Raw genomic sequence first — 27927 nt, forward strand, 5'->3', positions numbered from 1 at the left:
AACATATTCTATTCTTCTTTACAATATAAGTGACTCCAAAATGACACAATACCTTACTTGATTTCTCTCAATAAAGTAAACACAATAAATGGCTTTTTACGCATCTCACACTGCTACCACGGCAATGATGAACTATTTATTGACTGTTGCACTGTGGGAGCCTGGTACTCCTGGTTCCTTATTTGAATGACCATTTACCGTAGACCAGTGGTACACTGCACAATTTAAAGGAAATAATATATATATTTTGTAAGCACTGACTTATAAGTCTGATGCTCTGAAATGTAGACCTACTAGATAAAAGCTCTGTATACGTATTCACTTTGGTCATAACTCAGTTGCTCCGTAAAATCTACGTTTTAAATGTCATTTGTTTCGGGGTGTTGTTTATTAACGTGTCGTGAAGATAAATGTTTTGGGGCTCTGTCAAAGCCATTCAACCATCATTTCTGTCACATGTTGATCCTCAGACTGGACCAGGACTTGATAATGCCAGGCAATGGGAGTTCCGAGGCGGGATGCAGCAAGACCGCAACAGGCAGCTACTCCAACACCACCTGTGGCCAGACGGAGCTGTCCGTCACCGCCTCCGTCATTTCCATGACTGTGGGCATCTTCTCCAACATCCTGGCTCTCTGCATCCTGGTCAATGCCTACCGTCGCTTCCGACTCAAGACCAAGGCCTCCTTCCTGCTGTTCGCCAGCGGCCTGGTGGGCACCGATCTCCTGGGCCACCTCATTAACGGCTCCCTGGTGCTATATGTCTACGCTTGTAACAAGGAGTGGGAAGCCTTTGACCCACACCACATCCTGTGCAGTCTCTTCGGGGTGTCCATGGTGTTTTTCGGTCTGAGCCCCCTGCTCCTGGGTAGCCTAATGGCGGTGGAACGCTGCATTGGTGTCACCAGGCCCCTGTTCCACTCCACAGCCCTTGCCGCCCACCACATGAAGAGGCTGCTGGGGCTGACCTGGCTCTTAGCTGCCCTGGTGGCTCTGCTACCTGTGCTGCTGTGGAGGCCCTACCAGGTGCAGCGCTCCCAGAGCTGGTGTTTCTTCCGCATGGAGGGGCCCCGCAACTGGCTGGACGTGGTGCTCCCGCTGATCTTCTCTACACTGGGCCTCCTGGCTCTGCTGGTGTCAATTGTGTGCAACACACTGACCAGCTGCACCCTACTGCAGTCCAAGCTGCGCTGCCACCGCCAATGTCGCCGCAAGGACACCTCCCACCACTTTGAGATGATCTGCCAGCTCATGACCATCATGCTTGTGTCCTGTGTGTGCTGGGGCCCTTTATTGGTAAGGCATCTTCTTCCCTCCTTTCCCTGGGTCTTAGAAGCGCTTATCTCTGGTATGTCTGTTGAGCAGTGATGAAGAACTCACTTTCACCTCATCCCTGCCAACAGTCCTCTGCATTGGTGGAGTCTGCCAAGATTCCCACGGCAAGCAATTTGTTCTTCTACTCGGAACGCTCACAAATCCTTTCAAAAGGAAAGGGAGCTATTTCAACCTTTGTAGAGATGCTCAAGATGTTTAATAGGGCACAGATTTGTGGCCTGTTTGTTATTTTGTGCTTTTGATCCTTGTGTTCACGTTAATTAAGGCAGTTTGTCATTTCACGGCAAGATTTCTGGCATGTAATGTCCTTCTTTTCTCCCAGTGCTTTGTGTAGTTACTTTACATCCATTTCAATGACATTTGATTTTACCAGAGCAAAATATGGTATGTAGCAAAAGTAGAGGGGAAACATTCTCAATCCAGATTTCTTCTCTGTGATGGAAACTCTGACGCGTCTTATTGAAATAAATGGTCCTCCTTTGACACTGTTTTTATTTCTTTGCCTGCCATTAATCGTAGACCAGGATTCTTCAAATGAAAAGTGACAGTATAATATCTTAGATTAAGCCAGATCATTAACACGTGATGAGAAGGCTTGTAAGGGAAGGTCAAACAATATCGTTTTTTTCCTCTGGCAAGACATTTCATTAGACCTACATCAATAAGATGTTTAGGGAGCGTTCAAAATGTACACAATGTTACCCGGAGGAAAATGTGGGAGTGTTTCATATTTTCTTTGTCCAGGGAGGGTCATGTATTTTGTAATCGATTAAATGTCAGTTATTTTCAGCATTTTGGAATTTACATATTGAATTCAACTGTGTGTAACTTTGGTGTACTACCCTGCGCTCTCTCGCTCTCTCATTCTCCTCGCTGAGCCTGGCTGGATGGGCATTCCACTTTCAATGTTGAAAACTCTGGCATATTTTTAGAGCTCAGACTTTCCTAATTGAAAATCAATAACCTTGTGATTTGATCTTGTTTTTTGTTTATTGAGTTCCAGTTCTCTTGAAAGCACCAATGAACAATAAGAAGCATGGCATAGCACAATTACACAAGGACCACAGCAAGTGAACAAAGTTACCTTCACAGTAATTGAAAGGTTTCTTTGTGGTCTCTGTCCGCTGAAGACAGTCCAGAAAAGTTCAATTGAATTTTGAAGTTAAAAGGAGATGGTTCTTCAATGCTGCTCCTAAATGGGGAGGACAACAGTCCATGTGGATGGTTGGACTATCTGAATGCCTTTTATGCCTATGAGTTGTTGTCTTTTTCGAGCGATATGTTTATCCTAGGCTGTCTGTCATTTCATAAACTTTTTTATATATTTTTTATCACTGTGTAAATTAATTGGGTAGGCCTATATGCCATTCACTGCAGTATTATTCCTAATAATTCCTCTATCTCTTGGAGTCCTAGGAAACGCTAGACTAGACCTACAATAGCCTGTTGTACACTTATTTCAAGCATTTTTTTTTCTCACGGATCAAGGAGAGATTCCAGCTTGCTCTTGCCTGCTGAATATAAAATACAGAAACCAAAATAACTGGCTGTGATTTTGAAAGGAGAGAAAGAGAGGTCTCGATGGTGTGATTCAAATTCACCATATGAGTAGCCTACTAATGTACCTTTCTGAACTTTTTAGACTGCCTAAAAAAATATCCATAACTGATCTAAATGGTTGCATTATCAGGTTGAGGCTGTATGCAGTATTTTGGCATGAAGCATTCAAAACAGGACTTTGAGCGGTTATTCAAATTAGCCTACATCACTGCAGTTTACAGCCCTAGACAATAAATGTGTAGGTCTACACACTTGATAACAATAATACATACCCAATTGCACTGTGTTGTTGTAGACTCAGGGTGGAATAATGTTGTCTAAAAACCTAGGCCTAATCAATAGTGGAGCTTTGCATGCACAACTGCCAGGGGACTGCAGAGCACAGCCTGGAGGAACACACAGATCAGTCATTTCCTTATCTGTTAGCCTAACTTTCTTTTCATGCACTTTGACAGGTAAATATTTATAGCCTTTGTATTTACGTAATGAGTGGCCTAATATCTAGCTAATATTTCGCTTCTTTGGCTACACAACTCTAGCTCCTCTCTTCCTGCTGTTCCCGTGCACAATGTGCTATAGGCTACGCATGTTGTACAGCAGGAGGCTTTGATCAGTTGATTGACAGGTATAGGCTATTGTAGAACGACAAACTTTCCTCTAGTGTGGATGCTCACCAACGTCAATAATGTATTGTTATAGTTATCTTCCTTAGTGTGGAAGGCCCTTAATGCTTGAATTGGTAAATGCCACCCTCTAACGGATGAATGTGGTATGAACTACAGCAGTGGTTCTCAGTGATTTCATAGAAATCACGACTGCAACATTGATAGCCTACTTAAAGGGGAATTTATATTTCAGCTATTTTGTTTTAATGATCATTTTGGAGGGTTACATGTTTTCTTTTTCAAATGCTCGGGGAGGGCCAGGTGAAAATATATTATCCTCAGGGGGACTTGCATCCATTCATTTCAGAGAGGTCCGATTACCTCCAGGTATCCCTCAATATAAAAAGCGTTCACTCACTTACTGCCCCTCACACATCACTATGTACACAAAACACTTACACATTCTCAAACGCAATTTAATCATATTCTATTCAGCTATTTCTAGGACAATAAAAAAAAGTGGTAGCTTAAATCAAATCCCTTTTTTTAAGTTTCCTTGATTCAAGAGAGCTGGTTATACTGTAATAACGCAATTTGAAGTGATGAACAAAGTACAGTATTCAACTAACAACAATTTAAATGGTTCCCTTCAAGTAATTACATTCAGTCTCACATAATGTCCTATGTTTACCCTCCTAGGTTAACGTCATCATACTGAGCACCCAGGTCCAGGGCGAGCGTGCGTTTGCCCGCCTGCTGCTGGCAGTCCGCATGGCCACCTGGAACCAGATCCTGGACCCCTGGGTCTACATCCTCCTGAGGAAGGCCATCCTCAAGAGGCTCTTCCTGCTGGTGCACAGCTGCTGGTGCATCAAGTCCCACTCCCACCCCCTCAACCGGTGGAAGTGCAGCCCAGTGAAAGGCTCTGGGGAGACCAGCGGCAGCTCCATCAGCACTAAACCAGAATTCTTCTGTTTGGATGGAAGTGTTGGAGGCCTACCAGACACAATAATTAAGCCCATCACCTGAACCCCTGGATGGGGCATCTGATCTGAGAGACCCTGGGTCCCAGGTGGAGTGTTTGCAGGCAGCACCTGTAGCACATTGATGTATAGTTGGAGTAGGCGATAAGCTAAGGAACCAGATAAGGTTTGTTTTAGGAAGAGCATATGAAGGATCATTCAAAGTATTATAAACTGGGTAGTTTGAGCCCTGAATGCTGATTGGATGACAGCCGTGGTATATCAGACCGTATACCACGGGTATGACAAAACTTGTATTTTTATTGCTCTAATTACGCTGGTAACTAGTTTATAATAGCAATAAGGCACCTCGAGGGTTTGTGGTATATGGCCAATATACCACGGCTAAGGGCTGTGCCCAGGCACTCCACATTGCATCTTGCCTAAGAAGAGCCCTTAGCCGTGGTATATTGGCCATATACTACACACTTCCTCGGTCCTTATCGCTTAATTGTACACTCATGAGCCGTACATACACTGGTAATAGGTGTGTTGGTCATAATTGACAGTGACACACAGGACTAAGATGGACCCTGGAGTTAGTTATCCCCAGTTACTGATATTTCTGTCTAACCTGTAACTGACCTCGAAAGGATGAACTCTGCAATCAGCACTAGATGTCAATGTTGTTTTCTTGAGTCTTCTCTGTGACAGTAGCTATGGCATATAAACCCAGCTGCTCAGAACTAAAGACATCTGTAGCTCTGGAGTTCCTCACAGCGCTCGAAGATTGTGCAGAATGACATGATTGCCTGGCACTCACTCACTGACTGATGGGGAGCTGAAAACAATCTGAATTATCACCTCAGCAGGTGATCCTCCGGTAAAATGAATTGTTCTCTTGTTTCACTATCTTCTGGAGTCCCAATATGGCAGTTATGACATCATTTCCACGTAGAATGATTTGTTTTGGATTCTGAAGAGACTCTTCTGGCTGGCCCGTCTGATGAAGTTGCTGTTGTGTTTGGCAGATGGTTGGTATATCTCTTTGACCTTCTGCGGTGCTATGGACTGATGAAAAATGAGTTTTTGACACATTTTGTATTTATGTGTCTGTCCATGTTGAGAGTACCTTTTTTTCACAGGTTTTCTGTATTAAAACATTTTCTGAAGTCATTCTCTCATCATGGGTGTTTACAGCACAGTAACTCAGTTAAGCTCATCTGATGAGTTGATCACCTCTATCCTTTCAGTGGTTTTAAAATGACTCGGCATGATCATTTTAATTTAACAGTGTTTTCTTATGATATACTGTGTGTTGATGTAACATGACGTATCTATGGAATATGTATACAGGTCCTTATAAACCATTTACTAATCATAAGTTACATCTTTTTGCATGGCCTCATCTAAAATAAAATGTGAGCTATGTATGCTTTAGAAATATTTTATAAATGTTTTGAGTGACCAGTGCAATTTCTCACAAAAAGATGAACATGCAATTGGTAGACATTCCAGCAGTACCTGATGCTCCTTAAGGTCTCAAAATGGCCCCTAAAACATATCAATGGTTAAAGAATAAGGAAATATATTGACATTTTATTCACAAAAACTGTTGTGAAACAAGTGTTAGAAGCGCTTGAGGAAGAGCTGTATAATGTGAATGTTCTGCTAATATTGTGAACCTGGAGAATATGAACTGATCATAAAACATGGAGATGTAGACTACACACAACGGCTGGCCGGACCAGACAGTTTTTCCCTAGTGGATTTGTATTACTTAATTATTACTGATATGTGATTGAGGTATACGTGCTACATGTATGATTTGCAGGTAGAAATTGTATATGTATAAACTTTAAATGCTTCCAGTGCTTCAGTCTTTTAACTGCAGACTATTTTCTCACATGGCTTTGTTTGGTGTCTCCTCTACTGGACCTTTAAATATAGTAAATGTCTAAACGTAGGGTAGCATGGGGTAACTAGCTCTCCGGGGCTAGTTTAGTTACTAGTAACTAGTTATCAACTAGCTCTCAGTTATCATATTAAAAATGGCTAACATTTGCCTCCACCCTATGGCAAAATTGCAGAACTGCAGGAAATTAACTTTAAAACATAACTTTGAAGGGGGGGGGGTGGATGTGGGTACGCAGACCAGAGAAACCACTGCTGCCCCTCGTGATGAGTTCCGTTTTTTTGTGGCCCCCACCCCCATCGAAGTTGCCCATCCCTGATCTCCACTGAGTGAAGTGGGTTTAAAAGGTGACATCAATAAGGGATAATAGTGTTCACCTTGATTCACCTGTGTCATGGAAAGAGCAGGTGTTCCTAATGTTTTGTACACTCAGTGTATACTAGATTACTAGCATTTACAATGTGGGAGGAAAGGTTAGCAAATGATGATTAAACTATTTATTAAGCCAGAATACATGCTATATTACGTGGAGTTATTATAATGTAAAGTGCTACTATTTGTTTTTATTGCCGAAACAGAACAAAGAGAACTATATTGTGTCTATGTCAACCATCATGCCAACAATATGCATGCCAAAGACCTGCAAGAGTGAAAAACGATGATGTATGTCAATTAAAACGCATTGATATTGTATTGTTGTATCGTAAGCACATCATTTTAACCTCCATATCTGCTCTTTTCTACTTGAAAAAAGGCTACCACTTCGTTTGTGCAATGATCTCCTTCAGTATAAACTCAATTATATTTACTTTTCTACACATTGTCATTGCCATTTATGTTCGAACTGTGAAGGCTTTTGAAGGTGGGCCTAGGCTATGCTGACAGACAGGCAATAACATTTATGTTCGAACTGTGAAGGCTTTTGGAGGTGGGCCTAGGCTATGCTGACAGACAGGAAATAACATTTATGTTCGAACTGTGAAGGCTTTTGGAGGTGGGCCTAGGCTATGCCGACAGACAGGCAATAACATTTATGTTCGAACTGTGAAGGCTTTTGGAGGTGGGCCTAGGCTATGCCGACAGACAGGCAATAACATTTATGTTCGAACTGTGAAGGCTTTTGGTGGTGGGCCTAGGCTATGCTGACAGACAGGCAATAACATTTATTGGCAGTGTTGGATAAGTGATGAGGGATATTGTTTATACAGAGACTTGTTAGAAAATAGCTTTGTTATATTGCATTTCAACACACAAAACTTAACCAAATGTTATGTCTGACACCCCTTTAAATCACTCCCATAACGTAGGGGGGTTCATGAAGGCTTTATGATACCCCCGAAGAAGATATTAGTCATATGATAAGTGATCATTTCATATCCTTCCTCTTCTGTTGAGTCATGGCTAAAAGGTTTACAGCTTTTGTCAAATTCTTGAATAGGGTGTAATTGCGGACTGTATTTCGGGGCATTTCTTTATGTGGGTGTTCCCTGATATCAGGAAATGCTCACTGATACCTGACATTGGTCAGTTCCGGTGTTATGAGACTGATGGTTTCTCGACAAAGATGATTTGTTTACATAGCAGGTTAGGATAACTAATGTGGCAGGTTAGGATAACTAATGTGGCAGGTTAGGATAACTAATGTGGCAGGTTAGGATAACTAATGTGGCAGGTTAGGATAACTAATGTGGCAGGTTAGGTAAATTAGCGTGGCAGGTCAGAAGACTGAGGTTAAGGTTAGGAAAAGGTTTAGGGTCAACTTCAGTTACAGTTGCCAACAACTGCCCGCAGCCATATTTGCTTTGCATGGAATGAGTCATTCAGCCATGGAGCGGGAGGAGAAAGAAGAGCCGGCCGGGAGGAAAGGGGACAGGGAGAGTCAAAGGATGTGGGAAGGGAGTAGAGTAGACTCCAAGAGGTCAGGAGGGAGAAGGGATCACACTTTAAATTATGTGTAGCTTATAAAGGCTTCATAAAGCCTTCATAAGGCATTCATAAGCACTACATAAATGTGTTACAAAGCATCTATAACCATTATGTCATACTTTATAAAGGATTCATAAATGTGGCCTAACTGTGTGACATAATCACCATGTCAAATGTAATATAACCCACTTTGTCGAACATAATATAAACATGTGCTTTATAAAGGGTGACATGTTGTGCTGAAGGACCGCATACACTCTAAAGTGATGCCATGTTAGTCACATTACACCTAATCTCGTTCCAAGACACTTCCTCCCTAATGTGCGGAAGGTCTGGTGGACAAACACATCAAACTTGACCTTCATTAGTTAGGGTTAAGTTTAAAATACAATTTTAATTAGATACATTGTGGAAATGTGTGTAATAGCCAGGGGGTGACTTTACACAAAGATTAACACGGTTTCTCACTGTTTCTAGGCCGACATTGCAAATAAGAATTTGTTCTTAACTGACTTGCCTAGTTAAATAAAGGTTAAATAAAACATTGAAATAAATTAATTCTGACCAGTCATCTCATTAATCATTACCTCTTATCAAATCATCATTCTGACCAGTCATCTTATTAATCATTACCTCTTATCAAATCATCATTCTGACCAGTCATCTTATTAATCATTACCTCTTATCAAATCATCATTCTGACCAGTCATCTCATTAATCATTACCTCTTATCATATCATCATTCTGATTTGTCATCTCATTAATCATTACCTCTTATCAAATCATCATTCTGACCAGTCATCTTATTAATCATTACCTCTTATCATATCATCATTCTGATTTGTCATCTCATTAATCATTACCTCTTATCAAATCATCATTCTGACCAGTCATCTTATTAATCATTACCTCTTATCATATCATCATTCTGACCAGTCATCTTATTAATCATTACCTCTTATCATATCATCATTCTGACCAGTCATCTCATTAATCATTACCTCTTATCAAATCATCATTCTGACCAGTCATCTCATTAATCATTACTTCATTTCATATCATCATTCTGATTTGTCATCTTATTAATCATTACCTCTTATCATATCATCATTCTGATTTGTCATCTTATTAATCATTACTTCATTTCATATCATCATTCTGATTTGTCATCTTATTAATCATTACCTCTTATCATATCATCATTCTGACCAGTCATCTTATTAATCATTACCTCTTATCAAATCATCATTCTGACCAGTCATCTTATTAATCATTACCTCTTATCATATCATCATTCTGACCAGTCATCTTATTAATCATTACCTCTTATCAAATCATCATTCTGACCAGTCATCTTATTAATCATTACCTCTTATCAAATCATCATTCTGACCAGTCATCTCATTAATCATTACCTCTTATCAAATCATCATTCTGACCAGTCATCTCATTAATCATTACTTCATTTCATATCATCATTCTGATTTGTCATCTTATTAATCATTACCTCTTATCATATCATCATTCTGATTTGTCATCTTATTAATCATTACTTCATTTCATATCATCATTCTGATTTGTCATCTTATTAATCATTACCTCTTATCATATCATCATTCTGACCAGTCATCTTATTAATCATTACCTCTTATCAAATCATCATTCTGACCAGTCATCTTATTAATCATTACCTCTTATCATATCATCATTCTGACCAGTCATCTTATTAATCATTACCTCTTATCAAATCATCATTCTGACCAGTCATCTTATTAATCATTACCTCTTATCAAATCATCATTCTGACCAGTCATCTCATTAATCATTACCTCTTATCATATCATCATTCTGATTTGTCATCTTATTAATCATTACTTCATTTCATATCATCATTCTGATTTGTCATCTTATTAATCATTACCTTTTATCATATCATCATTCTGCCGTACATACCTACACGTACGCTACGCTATTGTCCTGCCGTACATACCTACACGTACGCTACAGTCACAAGACGCAGGCCTCCTAATTGTTCCTAGAATTTCTAAGCAAACAGCTGGAGGCAGGGCTTTCTCCTATAGAGCTCCATTTTTATGGAACGGTCTGCCTACCCATGTCAGAGACGCAAACTCGGTCTCAACCTTTAAGTCTTTACTGAAGACTCATCTCTTCAGTGGGTCATATGATTGAGTGTAGTCTGGCCCAGGAGTGGGAAGGTGAACGGAAAGGCTCTGGAGCAACGAACCGCCCTTGCTGTCTCTGCCTGGCCGGTTCCCCTCTTTTCACTGGGATTCTTTGCCTCTAACCCTGTTACGGGGGCTGAGTCACTGGCTTGCTGGGGCTCTCTCGTGCCGTCCCTGGGGGGGGTGCGTCACCTGGGTGGGTTGATTCACTGTTGTGGTCGGCCTGTCTGGGTTCCCCCCTTGGGTTGTACCGTGTCGGAGATCTTTGTGGGCTATACTCGGCCTTGTCTCAGGATGGTAAGTTGGTGGTTGAAGATTTCCCTCTAGTGGTGTGGGGGCTGTGCTTTGGCAAAGTGGGTGGGGTTATATCCTTCCTGTTTGGCCCTGTCCGGGGTGTCCTCGGATGGGGCCACAGTGTCTCCTGACCCCTCCTGTCTCAGCCTCCAGTATTTATGCTGCAGTAGTTTATGTGTCGGGGGGCTAGGGTCAGTTTGTTTATCTGGAGTACTTCTCCTGTCCTATTCAGGTGTCCTGTGTGAATCTAAGTGTGCGTTCTCTAATTCTCTCCTTCTCTCTTTCTTTCTCTCTCTCGGAGGACCTGAGCCCTAGGACCATGCCCCAGGACTACCTGACATGATGACTCCTTGCTGTCCCCAGTCCACCTGGCCATGCTGCTGCTCCAGTTTCAACTGGCCTGGGCCCTAGGACCATGTTCCAGGACTACCTGACATGAGGACTCCTTGCTGTCCCCAGTCCACCTGGCCATGCTCCTGCTCCAGTTTCAACTGACCTGAGCCCTAGGACCGTGCCCCAGGGCTACCTGACATGATGGCTCCTTGCTGTCCCCAGTCCACCTGACTGTGCTGCTGCTCCAGTTTCAACTGTTCTGCCTTATTATTATTTGACCATGCTGGTCATTTATGAACATTTGAACATCTTGGTCATGTTCTGTTATAATCTCTACCCGGCACAGCCAGAAGAGGACTGGCCACCCCACATAGCCCGGTTCCTCTCTAGGTTTCTTCCTAGGTTTTGGCCTTTCTAGGGAGTTTTTCCTAGCCACCGTGCTTTTACACCTGCATTGTTTGCTGTTTGGGGTTTTAGGCTGGGTTTCTGTACAGCACTTTGAGATATCAGCTGATGTACGAAGGGCTATATAAATAAATTTGATTTGATTTGATTTGATTCTGACCAGTCATCTCATTAATCATTTCCTCTTTTCATATCATCATTTTGATATTTTTCTGAGGTCTTGGCTGATTTCTTTTGATTTTCCCATGTTGTCAAGCAAAGATAGGCCTTGAAATACATCCACCGGTACACCTCCAATTGACTCAAATGATGTCAATTAGCCTATCAGAAGCTTCTAAAGCCATGACATCATTTTCTGGAATTTTTCAAGCTGTTTGAAGGCACAGTCAACTTAGTGTATGTTAATTAACTTATGACCCACTGGAATTGTGATACATTGAATTATAAGTGAAATAATCTGTCTGTAAACAATTGTGGATGACACAAATAATTTCCCAGCAAAGGTAGATGTCCTAACCGACTTGCCAAAACTATAGTTTGTTAACAAGAAATTTGTGGGGTGGTTGAAAAACGAGTTTTAATGACTCCAACCTAAGTGTATGTAAACTTCCGACTTCAACCATAGGTCCTGGATGGCAGGAAGCTTGGCCCGACTGATGTACTGGGCCGTATGCACTACCCTCTTTAGCACCTATACGGTCAGATGCTGAGCAGTTGCCATAACAGGCAGTGATGCAACCTGTCAGGATCCTCTCGATGGTGCAGCTGTAGAACTTTTTGAGGATCTGTGGACCCATGCCAAATCTTTTCAGTCTCCTGAGGAGTAAAAGTTTTGTTGTGCCCTCTTCACGACTGTCTTGGTGTGTTTGGACCATGATAGTTCATTGGTGATGTGGACCCTAATCTAATTAGGCCCTAATCTATGGATTTCACATGACTGGGCAGGGAAGCAGCCATGGGTGGACCTGGGAGGGTATAGGCCCACCCTCTTGGGAGCCAGGTTCACCCACTGGGGAGCCAGGACCAGCCAATCAGACTGATTTTTTCCACACAAAGGGGCTTTATTACAGACAGAAATACTCCTAAATTTCATCAGCTGTCCGGGTGGCTGATCTCAGACGATCCCACAGGTGAAGAATCCGAATGTGGGGGTCCTGGGCTGGTGTGTTATTGCCAAGTTCTCTAGAATGACGGAGGTGGCTTATGGTAGAGAAATTAACATTCTATTGTCTGGCAGCAGACAATGCTCACGAACAGCAATGTAAACACATTTGTGTACAGCATTTGAGAGAAATTAGCTTTTTGTGCATATCGAACTAAACTTTAGCCCCTCCCATGGGTGCACATGCACTTGCAAACGCGAACATGCGCGCACAATCGTTGCACAAATATAGCCTGTCATTACTGCCATAAACAATCATGCGAAATGCAAGATAGGCTACAGAAACTAAGTTTTACACCTGCTTTTCGAGTTGAAAGTCATTCATCTTAGCAGCCAATATCAACCAGGGATATACAGTATCATGTCACTTCTATGTCCAAAGCAAGCAAAACCACAAGACCTTCTTGTAGCTGAGGTTGCACGATCGGATGGGAAAGCATGTTCTATCTACCACAGGAGGTTGTGGCACCTTAATTGGGGAGGTTGGACTTGTGGTAATAGCTAGAGCGGAATCAGTGGATTGGTATCAAATACAGTGCATCAAACACATGGTAGCCATCCCATTCGCTCCACTCTAGCCATTATTATGAGCCGTCCACTCTTCAGCAGCCTCCACTGCTATCTGCAGCTTGCTTTCAGAGTATTCCTTGCCCGCCGGGTAGCTCTGTTCTTCGTAAGAAATTTTCCAGAATATGAATCCCATAATATTGAAGGCAGCTGTTTATCTTCAGACATATAGCCAGTAGCCACCCAAACTAGGCCCTTCTCTGATCAATCAAATCACCAGGTAGCCTATTGTTCTGGTAAAGATGAGTTAGTAGATTGCAAAACGATATTTTATATGGATGATGAACGTAGGCCTACTCTGTTTCTGCAAAACTGGAGGAAATTAAACAAGTTCTTTCTGGTCGCTAATCTGGATATGAGGGCCGCCTTTGCTCTTCAATGCTGATGACTGGTCACTGGTCAACAATCAAGACGCGCAACTTTTTGGATCTGAAGAATAGATTACACTTTATCGACAACTTGCGGACAGTGGGTTCAGAACAGCAACGGCAAACATTTTATACAAAAAAATACAAAATTGGGGGAAATGATAAAACCACTGAAAAGGGCACTTTGGAGACTGGAAGGGCAAAGGGGCATGTGTTCTGCACAGGTAGAGCCCTGTCTGTGCATGTTCATGATGTCAGTATCCTAATTGCGATCGTAGCTAGCTAGTTATCTGGAAGTTTTATGCAAAGTTTACCTCATTTCCCAAAGGGTTTGCCTGTTTTGAAAAAAAAGAGTCTCAAAAGAAGCTCTGAATAAAATTTAAATGTTGCTAAGTTCATAGTGCATAACCTCCAATTGCACTTCTCTGTACCTCAGATTGGGGCGAAGGTTCACCTTCCAACAGGCCAAGACCCTAAGCACACAGCCAAGACAACGCAGGAGTGGCTTCAGGGGTCTACGAATGTCCTTGAGTTGCCAAGCCAGAGCCAGAACTTGAACCCGATGGAACATCTCTGGAAAGACCTGAAACTAGCTGTGCAATGACGCTCCTCATCCAACCTGACAGAGCTTGAGAGGATCTGTGGAGAACAATGGGAGAAACTCCCCAAATACAGTTGTGTCAAGCTTGTAGCATCATATCCAAGAAGACTAGAGATTGCTTTCAAAGATGCTTCAACAAAGTACTGAGGTAAAGGTCTGAATACTTATGTAAATGTGATATTTCAGTTTTTTATATACACATTTGTAAACGTTTTTTGCTTTGTCATTATAGGGTTTTGTGTGTAGATTGACGAGGGCAGAAAACAACAACAATTTAATCCATTTTAGAATAAGGCTGTTACGTAACTAAATGTGGGAAAAGTCAAGGGGTCTGAATACTTTCTAAATGGACTGTATTTAAAAAAAAATCTGTTGTTGTATAGTACTGTCTTTTTACCAGCTAGGGCCATCTACTTCAAATTCCTGCAGTCAATGGACCAAATCTCCCCTAGTGGCCTCATGGGTGGGATGTTATTAATATTTTTCATAATATCATAATTAATAAATGTTTTTTTTTAATCCACCAAAAATCTGGTGTTTCTATGTCAAACAATGTTGTTATATTTCAGTCTTCTGTGATGTATATAAAGTGTAATATTGGGATGCAAACTCAAAATGTAATACATTACTACTCTAGATCTGGTATGATACAGACGTCTTCTTTTGTATAAGCTCCTAATCATGTGTGTGAGGTTCATACATTTGCTTCAAATTTGATTTGTTTAAGACTCCCAAGAAGCACTCTGCATGACCCTAATTTAGCCCACTGCTATAAAAGGCTTTAATTAAGAGCTGTCTGTCTTCCCAGTAGTCTACTTTGTGTGGGAACTGCTGACTGCACATCATTTGCAGCAGACTGTTGACACATCAACCAGGATTACGGGCAGGAATTTATGACTGTTGTTGTTTTGGCAATCAGTGGCTGTATTGGAGATGGAGTGGTTTCTCCTCTCCTAGGCAATCAGCAATTAGTACCAGGAGGTGTGCTCTTTACCTCTTCTAGGCAATTAGCAATTAGTGTTAGTACTTCAGTCTCCCCTGTTTGCTCAGCGGCAGTCGTGTTAGCTGCAGTCTCATCGCTGAAACAAAGACGATTCTGTGGAGCTATTCGAGAACGGAAAGATAAGGTTTCATTCACACCACTCTCTCACTTGAGTATCTTACCTAGATTTTTTTTTGTCATTTTGCTCTTTTGTAGCTTTGTCAACTATGTCTGTGTTTTCTATACCTTGGCCTATATCCCTTCTCTCGTGAACAAAAATATAAATGCAACATTTTCAAAGATTTTACTGAGTTACAGTTCATATGAAGAAATCAGTCAATTGAAATCAATTCATTGAGCCCTAATCTATTTCACATGACTGGGAATACAGATAGCTTTAAAAACAAATGGGCCTCACAATGGGCCTCAGGATCTCGTCACAGTATTTCTGTGCATTCGAACTGCCATTGATAAAATGCAATTATGTTAGTTGTCCATAGCTAATGCCTGTCCATACCAAAACCCCACCTCCATCGTGGGTTACTCTGTTCACAACGTTGACATCAACAAACCTTTCGCCCACACAAAGCCATACACGTGGTCTGCGGTTGTGAGGCCGGTTGGCCGTACTGCAAAATCTCGAAAATGACATAGGTGATAGCTTATGGAAGATAAATTGATGTTCAAATCTCTGGCAAGAGCTTTGGTGGACATTCCTGCAGTCAGCATGCATATTGCACACTCCCTCAACTTGAGACATTTGCGGCATTGTTTTGTCTGACAACTGCACATTTGAGTGGCCTTTTATTGTTCCCAGTACAAGGTGCACCTGTGTAATGATCATGCTGTTTATGGGGCGGCAGGTAGCCTAGCGGTTAGAGCATTGGACTAGTAACCGGAAGGTTGCAAGTTAAAACCCCCGAGCTGACAAGGTACAAATCTGTCGTTCTGCCCCTGAACAGGCAGTTAACCCACTGTTCCTAGGCCGTCATTGAAAATAAGAATTTGTTCTCAACTGACTTGCCTGGTTAAAGAAAGGTAAAATAAAAATGCTTCTTGATAGGTCATATCTGACAGTTGGATGGATTATCATGATAAAGAAGAAATGCTCACTAACAGGGACGTAAACAAATTTGTGCACAATTTGAGAGAAATAAGCTTTCGTGCATATGGAATTTTTTGGGGGATCATTTATTTCAGCTCATGGAAAAGGACCAACACTTTACATCCTGTTTTTATTTTATTTAAATATATCTTTGTTCCGTGTAATTTAGTGTACCCTTCACGCACAACCCATATGGAACTCCTGGTGTCCGGCAGCATTTGGAAGGCTGAGATGAACTCTGCCTATGCTACCCTTCAATCCCTAGACCTTTTGGCCCTGATGGAGACACTGCTGCTCTCCATCTGACTATGTGTTCTCTCATATTCCAAGAGTATCTGGTGATTGTGATGGTAGCACAGAGCTACTAATTTCTCCTTATTGGTTTTATTTTCTCCCTCACTCAGTGATAGAATAATTGGATTGTTTTAAGATGATGGCTAAAGTGTTCCACTCTGAAATTGTGTGTGTGTGTGTGTGTGTGTGTGGGAAATGTTTGAGAATCATAAGAAGATAATATGAAGATGTGTGTAGCTCTGTTATAATTTTAATACTAGGGTATTATAGTCTTCAGTAGGAGTGTAAGCAGAGTGAAGTTGTAAATCACCATTCTCTATCCAAATTGTAGCATTACTTTGGGAGACTATTGTTTTCCATGGGGAGGTATAAACAGTTGTAATTCTAAGTTGATTAGTTATTAGAATTAGTTTGTTTTTGATTCAATGTTTTTTATTTTATTAATGACTTGTTTGAAAGCTGTAACTGACCAGTTCCCTGAGGTCCTGGTCTTGGGGTACTTATACAGTGGTACTGTGTTTAGGCTGCATGTAGAAAGGAGAATATATGTGTACGGCTATCTTCATGATCTGATAACCATCCTAGAGGTCACCAATAGGATAAGGGAGTATGGACTCATTTAGAAAATAGTTTTTAGCGGTAACATTATGTTGTGTTGTTTTTGTTACATTGGTCTTAGAGGGTATAAAGAAAAGGTTAATGTCATAATGTGAGATATAGTCAATGTTTGTCTAGTTTCCTGAAACCGAATTGGTATGAACTTAACTGTTATGATCTGTGTTTTTATTTTGTTGAGGTTATCATGAAAGGTGACGTCAGATCGTGTTTCACTGCATGGTAGAAATAGTTTGACCATAGACGGTGTGTGTTTAACCTTAAAACCCTCCCTGATCAGCTGAAGAAAAGGCAACATTCGCTCCTCATTCACTCCGCCTATTGACCCAAACCAGTCAGGTTAAGACCGGTCACTCCACCGAGACTGCTTTTCTCTGTGTCATGGAGGCTCTCCGCACTGCCAAAGCTGACTGTACAAACTCAGTCTCACATCAGAATTAATGTCCATCCATGTTTATCAAACTCCACCTTTTAACGTTGTTCCAAATTTCAAAGTATTTAAGGTTAAGTTTAGGCATTAACTATTAAAGGCTCAAAACAAAAATATAAACTACTTTCTATCGCTGGATTCGAACATGCAACCTTTGGAATAAGAAGCCGACGCTTACGCCCATCCACCTTCCCCGCCCACAATGCCTTAGCAAAACTTACTTGAAAGTAACAGTGCTCACTGTTGCCCCTTGTGGCCGGTTTCCACATCATCTTCCGACATCCTCAGACATGGATGGTCGACTACTGACTTGTATCACGGATGTGTGATGTGCCTTTCGTAAAGTGATATGGTGTGTGTGGTCCTCCCACTACAATTCGGGTTCCATACAGTTTTAGGCTACAGATAAATGATTTCATGATTAATTTCGTAGGGTGGTGATAAAACTGCACATTATCTTGATGATACCCAAAAATATTGAGGGTTTTATTCTGGTCACATGATGATCGATGCATGACTGCCATATGACAAATATTCTCACTCTCATCCATAATAATATCATCATGTAGACTTGCCTACCCGCACAACAACCCGCACAACAACACAACAACCCGCACTATCTGCCCGCTGTTGGCTAGAGCACATGTGCCAAGACCAGATTAGGCACATATGATATTTAAAGCAACCATTTTTGTGACAACTATCAGAGTTGAACATGCAATGAAAACTCATTGAACTTTAGATTTTGTCGGGACATGAGAACTTATGCAAAAAAAGTACATTTTGTGTGCACTGTCATTACGCACGGCTTTTTATCTGCAACAAGTCCGTTTGGTGGAAACGCACCACTGGCAGGAAAATGTGCATGTTTACTTTATGCAGATTTTAAAAAATATTTGCATAAGTCTTTTGCCAATTGGATGAAATGTGGTTGTCCCAACTAGTTATCTAAAGATGACTGCACGAACTGTAAGTCGCTCTGGATAAGTGTCTGATAAATGACTAAAATGTCATATGTGGAAGTTTAAGATGAGAATGTAATGCACTGCGAAAGCAAATCCCTTGTCATTTTCCCTTGATCCAAGAGAGCTGGGCATACTGTAATGTGTTGAACTAAACCCTTATAACAACCCTTTCAACGGTTTCCTTCAAGTAATTACATTCAGTCTCACATAATGTCCTATGTTCTCCTAGGTTAACGTCATCATACTGAGCACCCAGGTCCAGGACGAGTGTTTCTGGACCCCTGGGTCTACATCCTCCTGAGGAAGGCCATCCTCAAGAAGCTCTTCCTGCTGGTGCACAGCTGCTGGTGCATCAAGTCCCACTCCCACCCTCTCAACCACTGGAAGTAGACCAACGGCACCTCCATCAGCAGTAAGCCAGACTGCTTCTGCTTGGATGGAAATGTCAGAGGCCTACCAGACACAATATAATGCTGTCCATTCATGAGGTGTACAGTGACAAACACTTAATGGCTGGACCCAGATGGACACCTGCTGGCCACCTATTGATTGCTTCTAGTCAACCTATTAGTACCTTACTACCTAACCTTGAAATGCTGAACTCTGCAATCAGCACTAGATGTCAATGTTGTCTTCTCTGTGACAGTTATGGCTTATAAACCCAGCTGCTCAGAACTAAAGACATCTGTAGCTCTAGAGTCCCTCACAGCCCTCAGCAAGTGCATAATGACAAGGCCAATTGATTGTTTTACAGCTCAGTCAGTGAGTGATTGAAATATCACCTCAGCAGGTGTTCCTCTGGTAAAATAAATTGTTCTGTTGTTTCACTGCTGCTGTTGTGTCTGGCAGATTAAAAATTAAGACATTTTGGATTCATGTGTCTCTGTCCTAAGTGAGAGTACTTTTGTCTGATGGTTTTCTGGATTGTTTTTTCCCCAATTTGGTTTAAGTCATTTTAAATATCAAGTTCGTTCTCCACCTCAAACCACAGTCGGATCGGACCCCCTTGCATATGTTTGCCACCCCTGCCCTAGTCGACGCTGCCCTACAAAGGCAAAACTCAGTAACTACGCCATCAGCGACACTGAAATAGCTTGAAAGATGTTTTTACTAGCCAGCCAACTGTGTTCAGTAGATAAGTGAAAATGCAATGATGTATAATGCAATTATTGAGTAATACTTTATGCATCTCAACCATGAACACTGATTTGACCTATGCCCCCTAAAATGCACTCTGTATTTTGTATGGTATTAAACACCTATATGGGTAATGCAAAGTGCTGTACCTACAATCTAAACCATTTATGCAACTTTCTTGTTTTCCTGTTTGATTGAAACAGGTAAATCTCAAACTACATTCTTACTGTAATGGTTTTGTTATGTTTTTGTATTTTGAACGTTGTATTTTTTGCCATAAGGTGCAGAATGTTTATACTTAAACATTTTACTTTTTGCAGTAAATACAATCTAAATATGTTTATCCAACTTTCCTGTTTCTGTTTTTTCATATGGTCATTTATTTGACTTTGGTCATAGGTCAAATCGGTGATCATCAAATTTTATTGGTCACATACACATGGTCAGCAGATGTTAATGTGAGTGCAGCTAAATGCTTGTGCTTCTAGTTCCAACCATGCAGTAATATCTAACAATTTCACAACTAACTTATATCAAATTTATATAGCCCTTCGTACATCAGCTGATATCTCAAAGTGCTGTACAGAAACCCAGCCTAAAACCCCCAGCAACAAGCAATGCAGGTGTAGAAGCACGGTGGCTAGGAAACTCCCTAGAAAGGCCCAAACCTAGAGAGGAACCAGGCTATGAGGGGTGGCCAGTCCTCTCCTGGCTGTGCCGGGTGGAGATTATAACAAAAATAGCCAAGATGTTCAAATGTTCATAGCTGACCAGCATGGTCAAATAATAACAGTAGTTGTCGAGGGTGCAGCAAGTCAGCACCTCAGGAGTAAATGTCAGTTAGCCGGTCATTAAGAGCATCTCTACCGCTCCTGCTGTCTCGAGAGTTGAAAACAGCAGGTCCGGGACAGGTAGCACGTCCGTTATACACACAAGTGTAAAGGACTGAATAAGAATATGTACATATAAATATATGGATGAGCGATAGCCTAACGGCATAGGCAAGATGCAGTAGATGGTATAGAGTTCATTATATACATATGAAATTAGTAATGTAGGGTATGTAAACATATTATTAGTGACTAGAAATTTGAGCCAGTATGTTGGCAGCAGCCACTCAATGTTAGTGATGGCTGTTTAACAGTCTGATGGCCTTGAGATAGAAGCTGTTTTTCAGTCTCTCGGTCCCAGCTTTGATGCACCTGTACTGACCTCGCCTTCTCGACGATAGCGGGGTGAACAGGCAGTGGCTCAGGTGGTTGTTGTCCTTGATGATCTTTTTGGCCTTCATGTGACATCCGGTGGTGTAGGTGTCCTGAAGGGCAGGTAGTTTGGCCCCAGTGGTGCGTTGTGCAGACCTCCCTACTCTCTGGAGAGCCTTACGGTTGTGGGCGGAGCAGTTGCCTTACCAGGAGGTGATGCAGCCCGACAGGATGCTCTCGATGCTCTCGAGTGTTTTTGGTGACAAGCCAAATTTCTTCTGCCTCCTGAGGTTGAAGAGGCGCTGTTTCGCCTTCACCACGCTGTCTGTGTGGGTGGACCAATTCAGTTTGTCCGTGATGTGAACGCCGAAGAACTTAACTCTCCACCTTCTCCACTACTGTCCGATCGATATGGATAGGGGGGTGATCCCTCCACAATCATCTCCTTTGTTATGTTGACGTTGAGTGTGAGGTTATTTTCCTGACACCACACTCCGAGGGCCCTTACCTCCTCCCTTTAGGCCGACTCGTCATTGTTGGTAATCAAGCCTACCACTGTAGTGTCGTCTGCAAACTTGATGATTGAATTGGAGGCGTGCATGGCCACACAGTCATGGGTGAACAGGGAGTACAGGAGAGGGCTGAGAATGCACCATTGTGGGGCCCCAGTGTTGAGGATTAGTGGGGTGGAGATGTTAACTACCCTCACCACCTGGGGGCGTCCCATCAAAGTCCAGGACCCAGTTGCACAGGGCGGGGTTGAGACCCAGGGTCTCGAGCTTAATGACGAGTTTGGAGGGTACTATGGTGTTAAATGCTGAGCTGTAGTCAATGAACATCATTCTTACATAGGTATTCCTCTTGTCCAGATGGGTTAGAGCAATGTGCAGTGTGAGTACTATCGTCTGTGAACCTATTGGGCGGTAAGCAAATTGGAGTGGGTCTAGGGTGTTAGGTAGGTTGGAGGTGATATGATCCTTTGACTAGTCTCTCAAAGCACTTCATGAGGACGGAAATGAGTGCTACGGGGAGATAGTCATTTAGCTCAGTTACCTTAGCTTTCTTGGGAACAGGAACAATGGTGGCCCTCTTGAAGAATGTGGGAACATCAGACTGGGATAGGGATTGATTGAAAATGTCCGTAAACACACCAGCCAGCTGGTCTGCGCATGCTCTGAGGACGCAGCTAGGGATGCCGTCTGGGCCGGCAGCCTTGCGAGGGTTAAGACTTTTAAATGTTTTACTCACGTTGGCTGTGGTGAAGGAGAGTCCGCAGGATTTTGTAGCGGGCCATGTCGGTGGCACTGTATTGTCCTCAAAGCGAGCAAAGAAGTTGTTTAGTTTGTCTGGGAGCAAGATATCGCGGTCCGCGACGGGGCTGGTTTTCTTTTTGTAGTCCGTGATTGACTGTAGACCCTGCCACATACCTTGTGCCTGGGCCGTTGAATTGCGACTCTACTTTGTCTCTATACTGATGCTTAGCTTGTTTCATTGCCTTGTGGAGGGAATAGCTACACTGTTTGTATTTGGTCATGTAAAAGCAGTGGTTCGCGCTTTCAGTTTTGTGCGAATGCTGCCATCAATCCACGGTTTCTAGTTGGGGAAGGTCTTAATTGTCTCCGTGGGTACAACATCACCGATGCACATGCTAATAAACTCGCTCACCGAATCAACGTCTACATCAATGTTATTGTTCGACGCTATCCGGAACATATCCCAGTCCATGTGATCGAAACAATCTTGATGCGTGGAATCAGATTGGTCGGACCAGCGTTGAGCAGAACTGAACACGGGCGTTTCCTGTTTTAGTTTCTGTCTATAGGCTGGGAGGAACAAAATGGAGTCGTGGTCAGATTTCCCGAAAGGAGGGAGAGGGAGGGCTTTGTATGCGTCACGGAAGTTAGAGTAACAAGGATCCAGAAATTTTCCAGCCCGGGTCGCATATTCGACATGCAAATAAAATTTAGGGAGCCTTGTTTTCAGATTAGCCTTGTTAAAATCCCCAGCTACAATAAATGCAGCCTCAGGATATGTGTTTTCCAGTTTACATAGAGTCCATTGAAGTTCTTTCAGGGCCGTCGAGGTGTCTGCTTGGGGGGGAGCGGTGAACACGGCTGTGATTATAATCGAAGAGAATGTCCTTTGGTAGATAATGCGGTCGGCATTTGATTGTAAGAAATTCTAGGTCAGGTGAACAGAAGGACTTGTGTGTTATGATTACACCATGACTCGTTAATCATAAGGCATACACTCCTGCCCTTCTTACCAGAGAGATGTTTGTTTCAGTCGGTGCGATGAGTGAAGAAACCAGGTGGATGTACCGACTCTGATAACGTATCCCGAATGAGCCATGTTTCCGTGAAACAGAGAATGTTACAATCTCTGATGTCTCTCTGGAAGGCAACCCTTACTCGGATTTCGTCACCCCAATGAAGTTGAAAATTAAAACGGTTAAAGGTAAGGGTTATTATGGTAAAGAGCAGGAATAAAGGTTAGAGTAGGGACATTCCAAGGATTCCAGACAGCACTAACTCTAGCTTATGTAGCCTCGTAATTTGTATATTTAACTAGGCAAGTCAGTTAAGATCAAATTCTTATTTACAATGACAGACTAACCCAGACAACACTGGGCCAATTGTGCACCCCCCTATGGGACTCACAATCACAGCTGACTGTGATACAGCCTGAAATCAAACCAGGGTCTGTAGTGACACCTCTATCACTGAGATGCAGTGTCTTAGACCATTGCGCCACTCGGGAGCCCATACTAACCAGTCTGCCAGACTGATTACCGCTGGTGTGTAGCTTTATCGGTCGTATGTAGAGGATACACGTGGTATACACCATCCAACAAAATACTTACTTGCAGTTTCCTTCTCGACAATGCAACAACAATAAGAAATCAAATTTTAAAATAAGAATAGGTAAATATAGTAAAATGCTCAATAGAATAGACATTTTAGCATAAGTAGAATAGAGGAAAGCACAATATTTACATATGTATCATTGGGTCGCAAGTGTTTAAATTGTGCAATAGTAAATAAGAGTCTGGTAGCAGCTGTGTGTGTGTGTGTGTGTGTGTGTGTGTGTGTGTGTGTGTGTGTGTGTGTGTGTGTGTGTGTGTGTGTGTGTGTGTGTGTGTGTGTGTGTGTGTGTGTGTGTGTGTGTGTGTGTGTGTGTGTGTGTGTGTGTGTGTGTGTGTGTGGAGAGAGAGTCAGTGCAGGTGGTCAGTCTAGTTCAAGTGTCCAGCAGTCTGTTGGCTTGTAAATTGAAACTGTCTCTGAGCCTGTTGGTATCAGAACTAACATTCCGATAGCATTTGCCGACAGTAAGGAAGTAAACAGCTCATGGCTGGGGTGTGTGGGGTCCTTGATGATGTCTTGGATGTCTTGGTTATAGGCTATGCTGGCAGGTGATAAAAGTGATTTAATTCAAATTCATTTCCAGTGATGGATAGGTGATGAGGGATATTGTTTATACAGAGACTTAGAATGGTTCTGTTTAATTGCATTTCAACAAATAAATATGATCAAAATGTCGTCTCAGACAGTCTCCTTTATACTACTCCTGTGCAGTAGGGGGATTCGTAAAGGTTTTATGATACCACGGAAGAAGATATTAGTCATATGGTGAGTTACGTCATTTATCGCTCATAGTCATCCTCCATCTTTCGCTGTCGCATGCTTCCTCGGATATCTTCGGATCAGGTATGGTATATCGTGTTTACGTAAATACGAGGTTTCGTGGTCTACAATTACATGTGTGTTTGATAGTTGACCGGGAACGAAGTATTTTAGGCGAAAAGAGGCGTTGACACTTCGTGTGATACCCAGCAAGTCCACTAAATGAGCTTGCTAGCCAGCCTGTCTGGTTAACGTTAGCCTGGCTAGCTAATGTTAGTTATATCTGGACATTTGTTGATATTACGTCGGCGACAGACAACATATTTTGTGAAAGGTGTCGCACGTGGATTAAACTAGTTTTCAAATGGCATGTTCTTGTGTTCGCTACTTGCTGTTCACCGTAGTTAGTTACACCCCCCCCCCCCCTCATGTTAAATGTGGTTGCCTAACTAGATAAAGGGCTCATAACTAAACATAGTAAGTTAGTTATCCTAGTTAGCAGCAGCCGTGTGGGGTTGTAACCTGAGTGGAGAGGTTCTGACACTGGTCATCTATGGAACACATTGTTTTACTAATAGTTGATGATGGATAAATTGCCAACCCATATTGCCTATACTGCCTCCAATTGAAAACAGATACATTGTCATGGTTTACTCTAACTCATAACCCCTCTCATTTTTTCCAGGAAACGTTAGTAACATGAATCAAGAAAAATTAGCGAAACTTCAAGCCCAGGTCCGGATAGGAGGAAAGGTAAGATAATTCTCAATCTTTAGTGATGGTTACTTCCCTTGAAATGGACAGCAACGATGTGCAGTCCGTAATTTCAACCAAAACGGTGCAGTTCTGAACGACAAAATTGAAGAATGTGATTATGGAGGCAGGAGTGTTCTTTCAAAAGCTCACACACCCATATTGATCTGGCCACACCCACTGAACACCCACTGAACACCCACTGAACAGTAGCATAAGTACCACTGAGACTATTGAGGGACATGTGCACCGTTTTGGGGAAACGTATTGTTCAATATAAACGGTCACACAACATAAACTTAAATGAACTGAACACACCCTTGATTTAGGGACTATGTGCTTCACCAGGCAAATTCAAGTCTGAACCTTGAAACTCAGTGGCACATGATGTTTTCATTCTCCCGCTGTAATGAAGGACTGATTTAGACATGAGACACCAGGGGTGTGTTCTGTTCAACGTTTGCTACATTGCGTGATGGTTTGTACTGAACAACACATCTCCCCAAAACGTTGTGCACAGTCTTCAACAGCCTTTGAGGTATATTTGTTCCTGGTTGATGAGGTGTGGCCTTTTTTATGGCTGTGACCATTTTTAATATATTACAACTCGTGCAGCACTCCATAGACAATCGCCCTCTGGGCCACCATAATCACTCCTTTCTTCAAATGGTCGTTCAGCAGCCCATTTCCCTAAAATTAAACATTGAACATTGTTCTGTCGTGCAATTCATTATGAGGTAGAACAGAATACACGCAGTGCTCGGGACCTCCAGACTCGGATTTGAATACCCCAGGGCTACAACGTGAGATGCACACACGTGCCATTGAAGGAAATATAAACATGTGGAGTGTCCAAACACTGTTCTTGTTGAGACCCACTGTGTTGGCTGTCTTAGTTGGTTGCCGTTGTAAGCCCAGAGGGACCTTTTAAAAAATAAAACAAATAATTGCCTTAATTTTGGGGGGCTTTAGGCATGGTACAAATCACCAGGTGGAGGTCTCAGAGGACTGGATATACCCCTGCTGTGTTTAACCACTAAGTATGTTCCTACATCTCCCTGAATTGTTTTTAGGGCTCGGCACGTAGGAAGAAGAAGGTCGTACACAGAACGGCAACAGCCGATGACAAAAAACTTCAGAGTTCGCTAAAGAAATTAGCTGTCAACAACATTGCTGGTATTGAAGAGGTAAGCAACAGCAACCGTTTCACACCTCTTTGCATTTCCTAGATAATGTATTGTAACACATTCATTGCACGTTTCATAAGTATTTCCTTCCTCCTTTGAGACTCCTGTCTCCAGTTTATAGATTAATTTGGATGAAATGACTGCACTTCTGATGACTCTTGCATGGGCTACAGTCTTGTATGTCAGTCACTTTGGGCACCAAACTTGGAGAATAATCTGAAGTAACCGAAACCCCCACCTGCTCTGTCACTAGGTAAACATGATCAAGGATGACGGCACGGTGATCCATTTCAACAACCCCAAAGTGCAGGCGTCTCTGTCGGCCAACACCTTCGCTATCACTGGCCACGCCGAGACCAAGCAGCTCACAGAGATGCTCCCGGGCATCCTCAGTCAGCTGGGTGCCGACAGCCTCACCAGCCTGCGTAAACTGGCAGAGCAGTTCCCTCGGCAAGGTGGGTTGGCAGATGCAGTAGGCTAGGGTGTATTTACGAGGAACCAAACGGGTAAATAAAAACGGAGGGACCTACCTGAATTTGTCCAATAGAAACTCTTGTTTTTGTTTAACTTTTGCTATAGCTTTCTGCTGTGTGCACTACTGAATACACCCCTGGGGATTATTCTGCAACCTGAGACCCAAAGAACGTCTTGATGGTTATTGCGTACAATTTCTTGTTTTGTTTCAGTGCTCGACAACAAAGCCCCTAAAGCAGAAGATATTGAAGAAGAAGATGATGACGTTCCAGGTAAGGATGATTCTGTTTAAGACTTCAGAGGAAACCTCACATAATTTCAACCTGTAAAACCATCCTTTGTTTTCCTCTCCCTTTCTCTTCAGACCTGGTGGAGAATTTTGACGAAGCATCAAAGAACGAGGCAAACTGATTGATCTTCCCCTCAAGACCCAAAACAAGGATTGGAATTGCAATTAAGAAAGGCGACTTCTCCTGTGTTTTAACTTTTAGCTATGAAGGCATATCATTTCAAACACTATCCCGTCAACCGGAGACTTGTGTATTTTGAAATGGCCCACGGATGCAGCCCTTATCAGACTGGCTTGCGCACTTAAACTCCCAACACATTGGTCAACAGTTCAGTACTTTGCACCACATTGTCAGTCTCGATCAGGATTGCGGTGGTCTTTAAAATAAAGCTAGTCTTCAGAGGGTTTTTTTGTTTATGAAACAAAATAAAGGTGATTAACATTTTGTACATGGTGCTGTGGTCTTTCTAGCTGTTGAATGGGGGTATTTTGTTTTTGGAAACTACAATTTTCACAATGTCTGCCACCCTGGTTCATTATTGTAGTATCAAGATGCATAGCTTTTCTTTGTCACTATATATTTAAATTCAAGCAGGTGTTGCCTTAAACTCAAAAGTAATTAATTCAACTCCAGCATCAGGCTGTGCAGCAGATA

General features: G+C 42.2%; 2 protein-coding genes across 2 annotated transcripts; both read left to right on the forward strand.

Moving 5' to 3' along the window:
• Nucleotides 1–489: 489 nt before the first annotated feature.
• Nucleotides 490–4896, forward strand: ptgfr (prostaglandin F receptor (FP)). Its single transcript, XM_046299340.1, has 2 exons — nt 490–1296; nt 4200–4896. Exons 1-2 carry the CDS (start codon nt 490–492, stop codon nt 4527–4529), a joined length of 1137 nt encoding a protein of 378 aa, XP_046155296.1. The 3' UTR covers nt 4530–4896.
• A 19665-nt stretch (nt 4897–24561) lies between these two features.
• btf3l4 (basic transcription factor 3-like 4) lies at nt 24562–27717 on the forward strand. Its single transcript, XM_046292604.1, has 6 exons — nt 24562–24653; nt 25255–25322; nt 26396–26509; nt 26763–26964; nt 27196–27255; nt 27348–27717. The coding sequence occupies exons 2-6, from the start codon at nt 25269–25271 to the stop codon at nt 27392–27394; spliced, it is 477 nt and encodes a 158-aa protein (XP_046148560.1). The 5' UTR covers nt 24562–24653; nt 25255–25268; the 3' UTR covers nt 27395–27717.
• The last annotated feature ends 210 nt before the right edge of the window (nt 27718–27927 follow it).

Source organism: Oncorhynchus gorbuscha, linkage group LG02 (assembly GCF_021184085.1).
Source record: "Oncorhynchus gorbuscha isolate QuinsamMale2020 ecotype Even-year linkage group LG02, OgorEven_v1.0, whole genome shotgun sequence".
NCBI lineage: Eukaryota > Metazoa > Chordata > Actinopteri > Salmoniformes > Salmonidae > Oncorhynchus > Oncorhynchus gorbuscha.

Excerpts from the sequence above, each read along its gene's own strand:
- ptgfr (XM_046299340.1), top strand. The coding sequence starts at position 490 with ATGCCAGGCAATGGGAGTTCCGAGGCGGGATGCAGCAAGACCGCAACA. Across the intron at positions 1,297-4,199 it reads TGTGCTGGGGCCCTTTATTG|GTTAACGTCATCATACTGAG; the intron begins GTAAGGCATCTT and ends TTACCCTCCTAG.
- btf3l4 (XM_046292604.1), top strand. The coding sequence starts at position 25,269 with ATGAATCAAGAAAAATTAGCGAAACTTCAAGCCCAGGTCCGGATAGGA. Across the intron at positions 26,965-27,195 it reads AGAGCAGTTCCCTCGGCAAG|TGCTCGACAACAAAGCCCCT; the intron begins GTGGGTTGGCAG and ends GTTTTGTTTCAG. Across the intron at positions 27,256-27,347 it reads AGAAGATGATGACGTTCCAG|ACCTGGTGGAGAATTTTGAC; the intron begins GTAAGGATGATT and ends CTTTCTCTTCAG.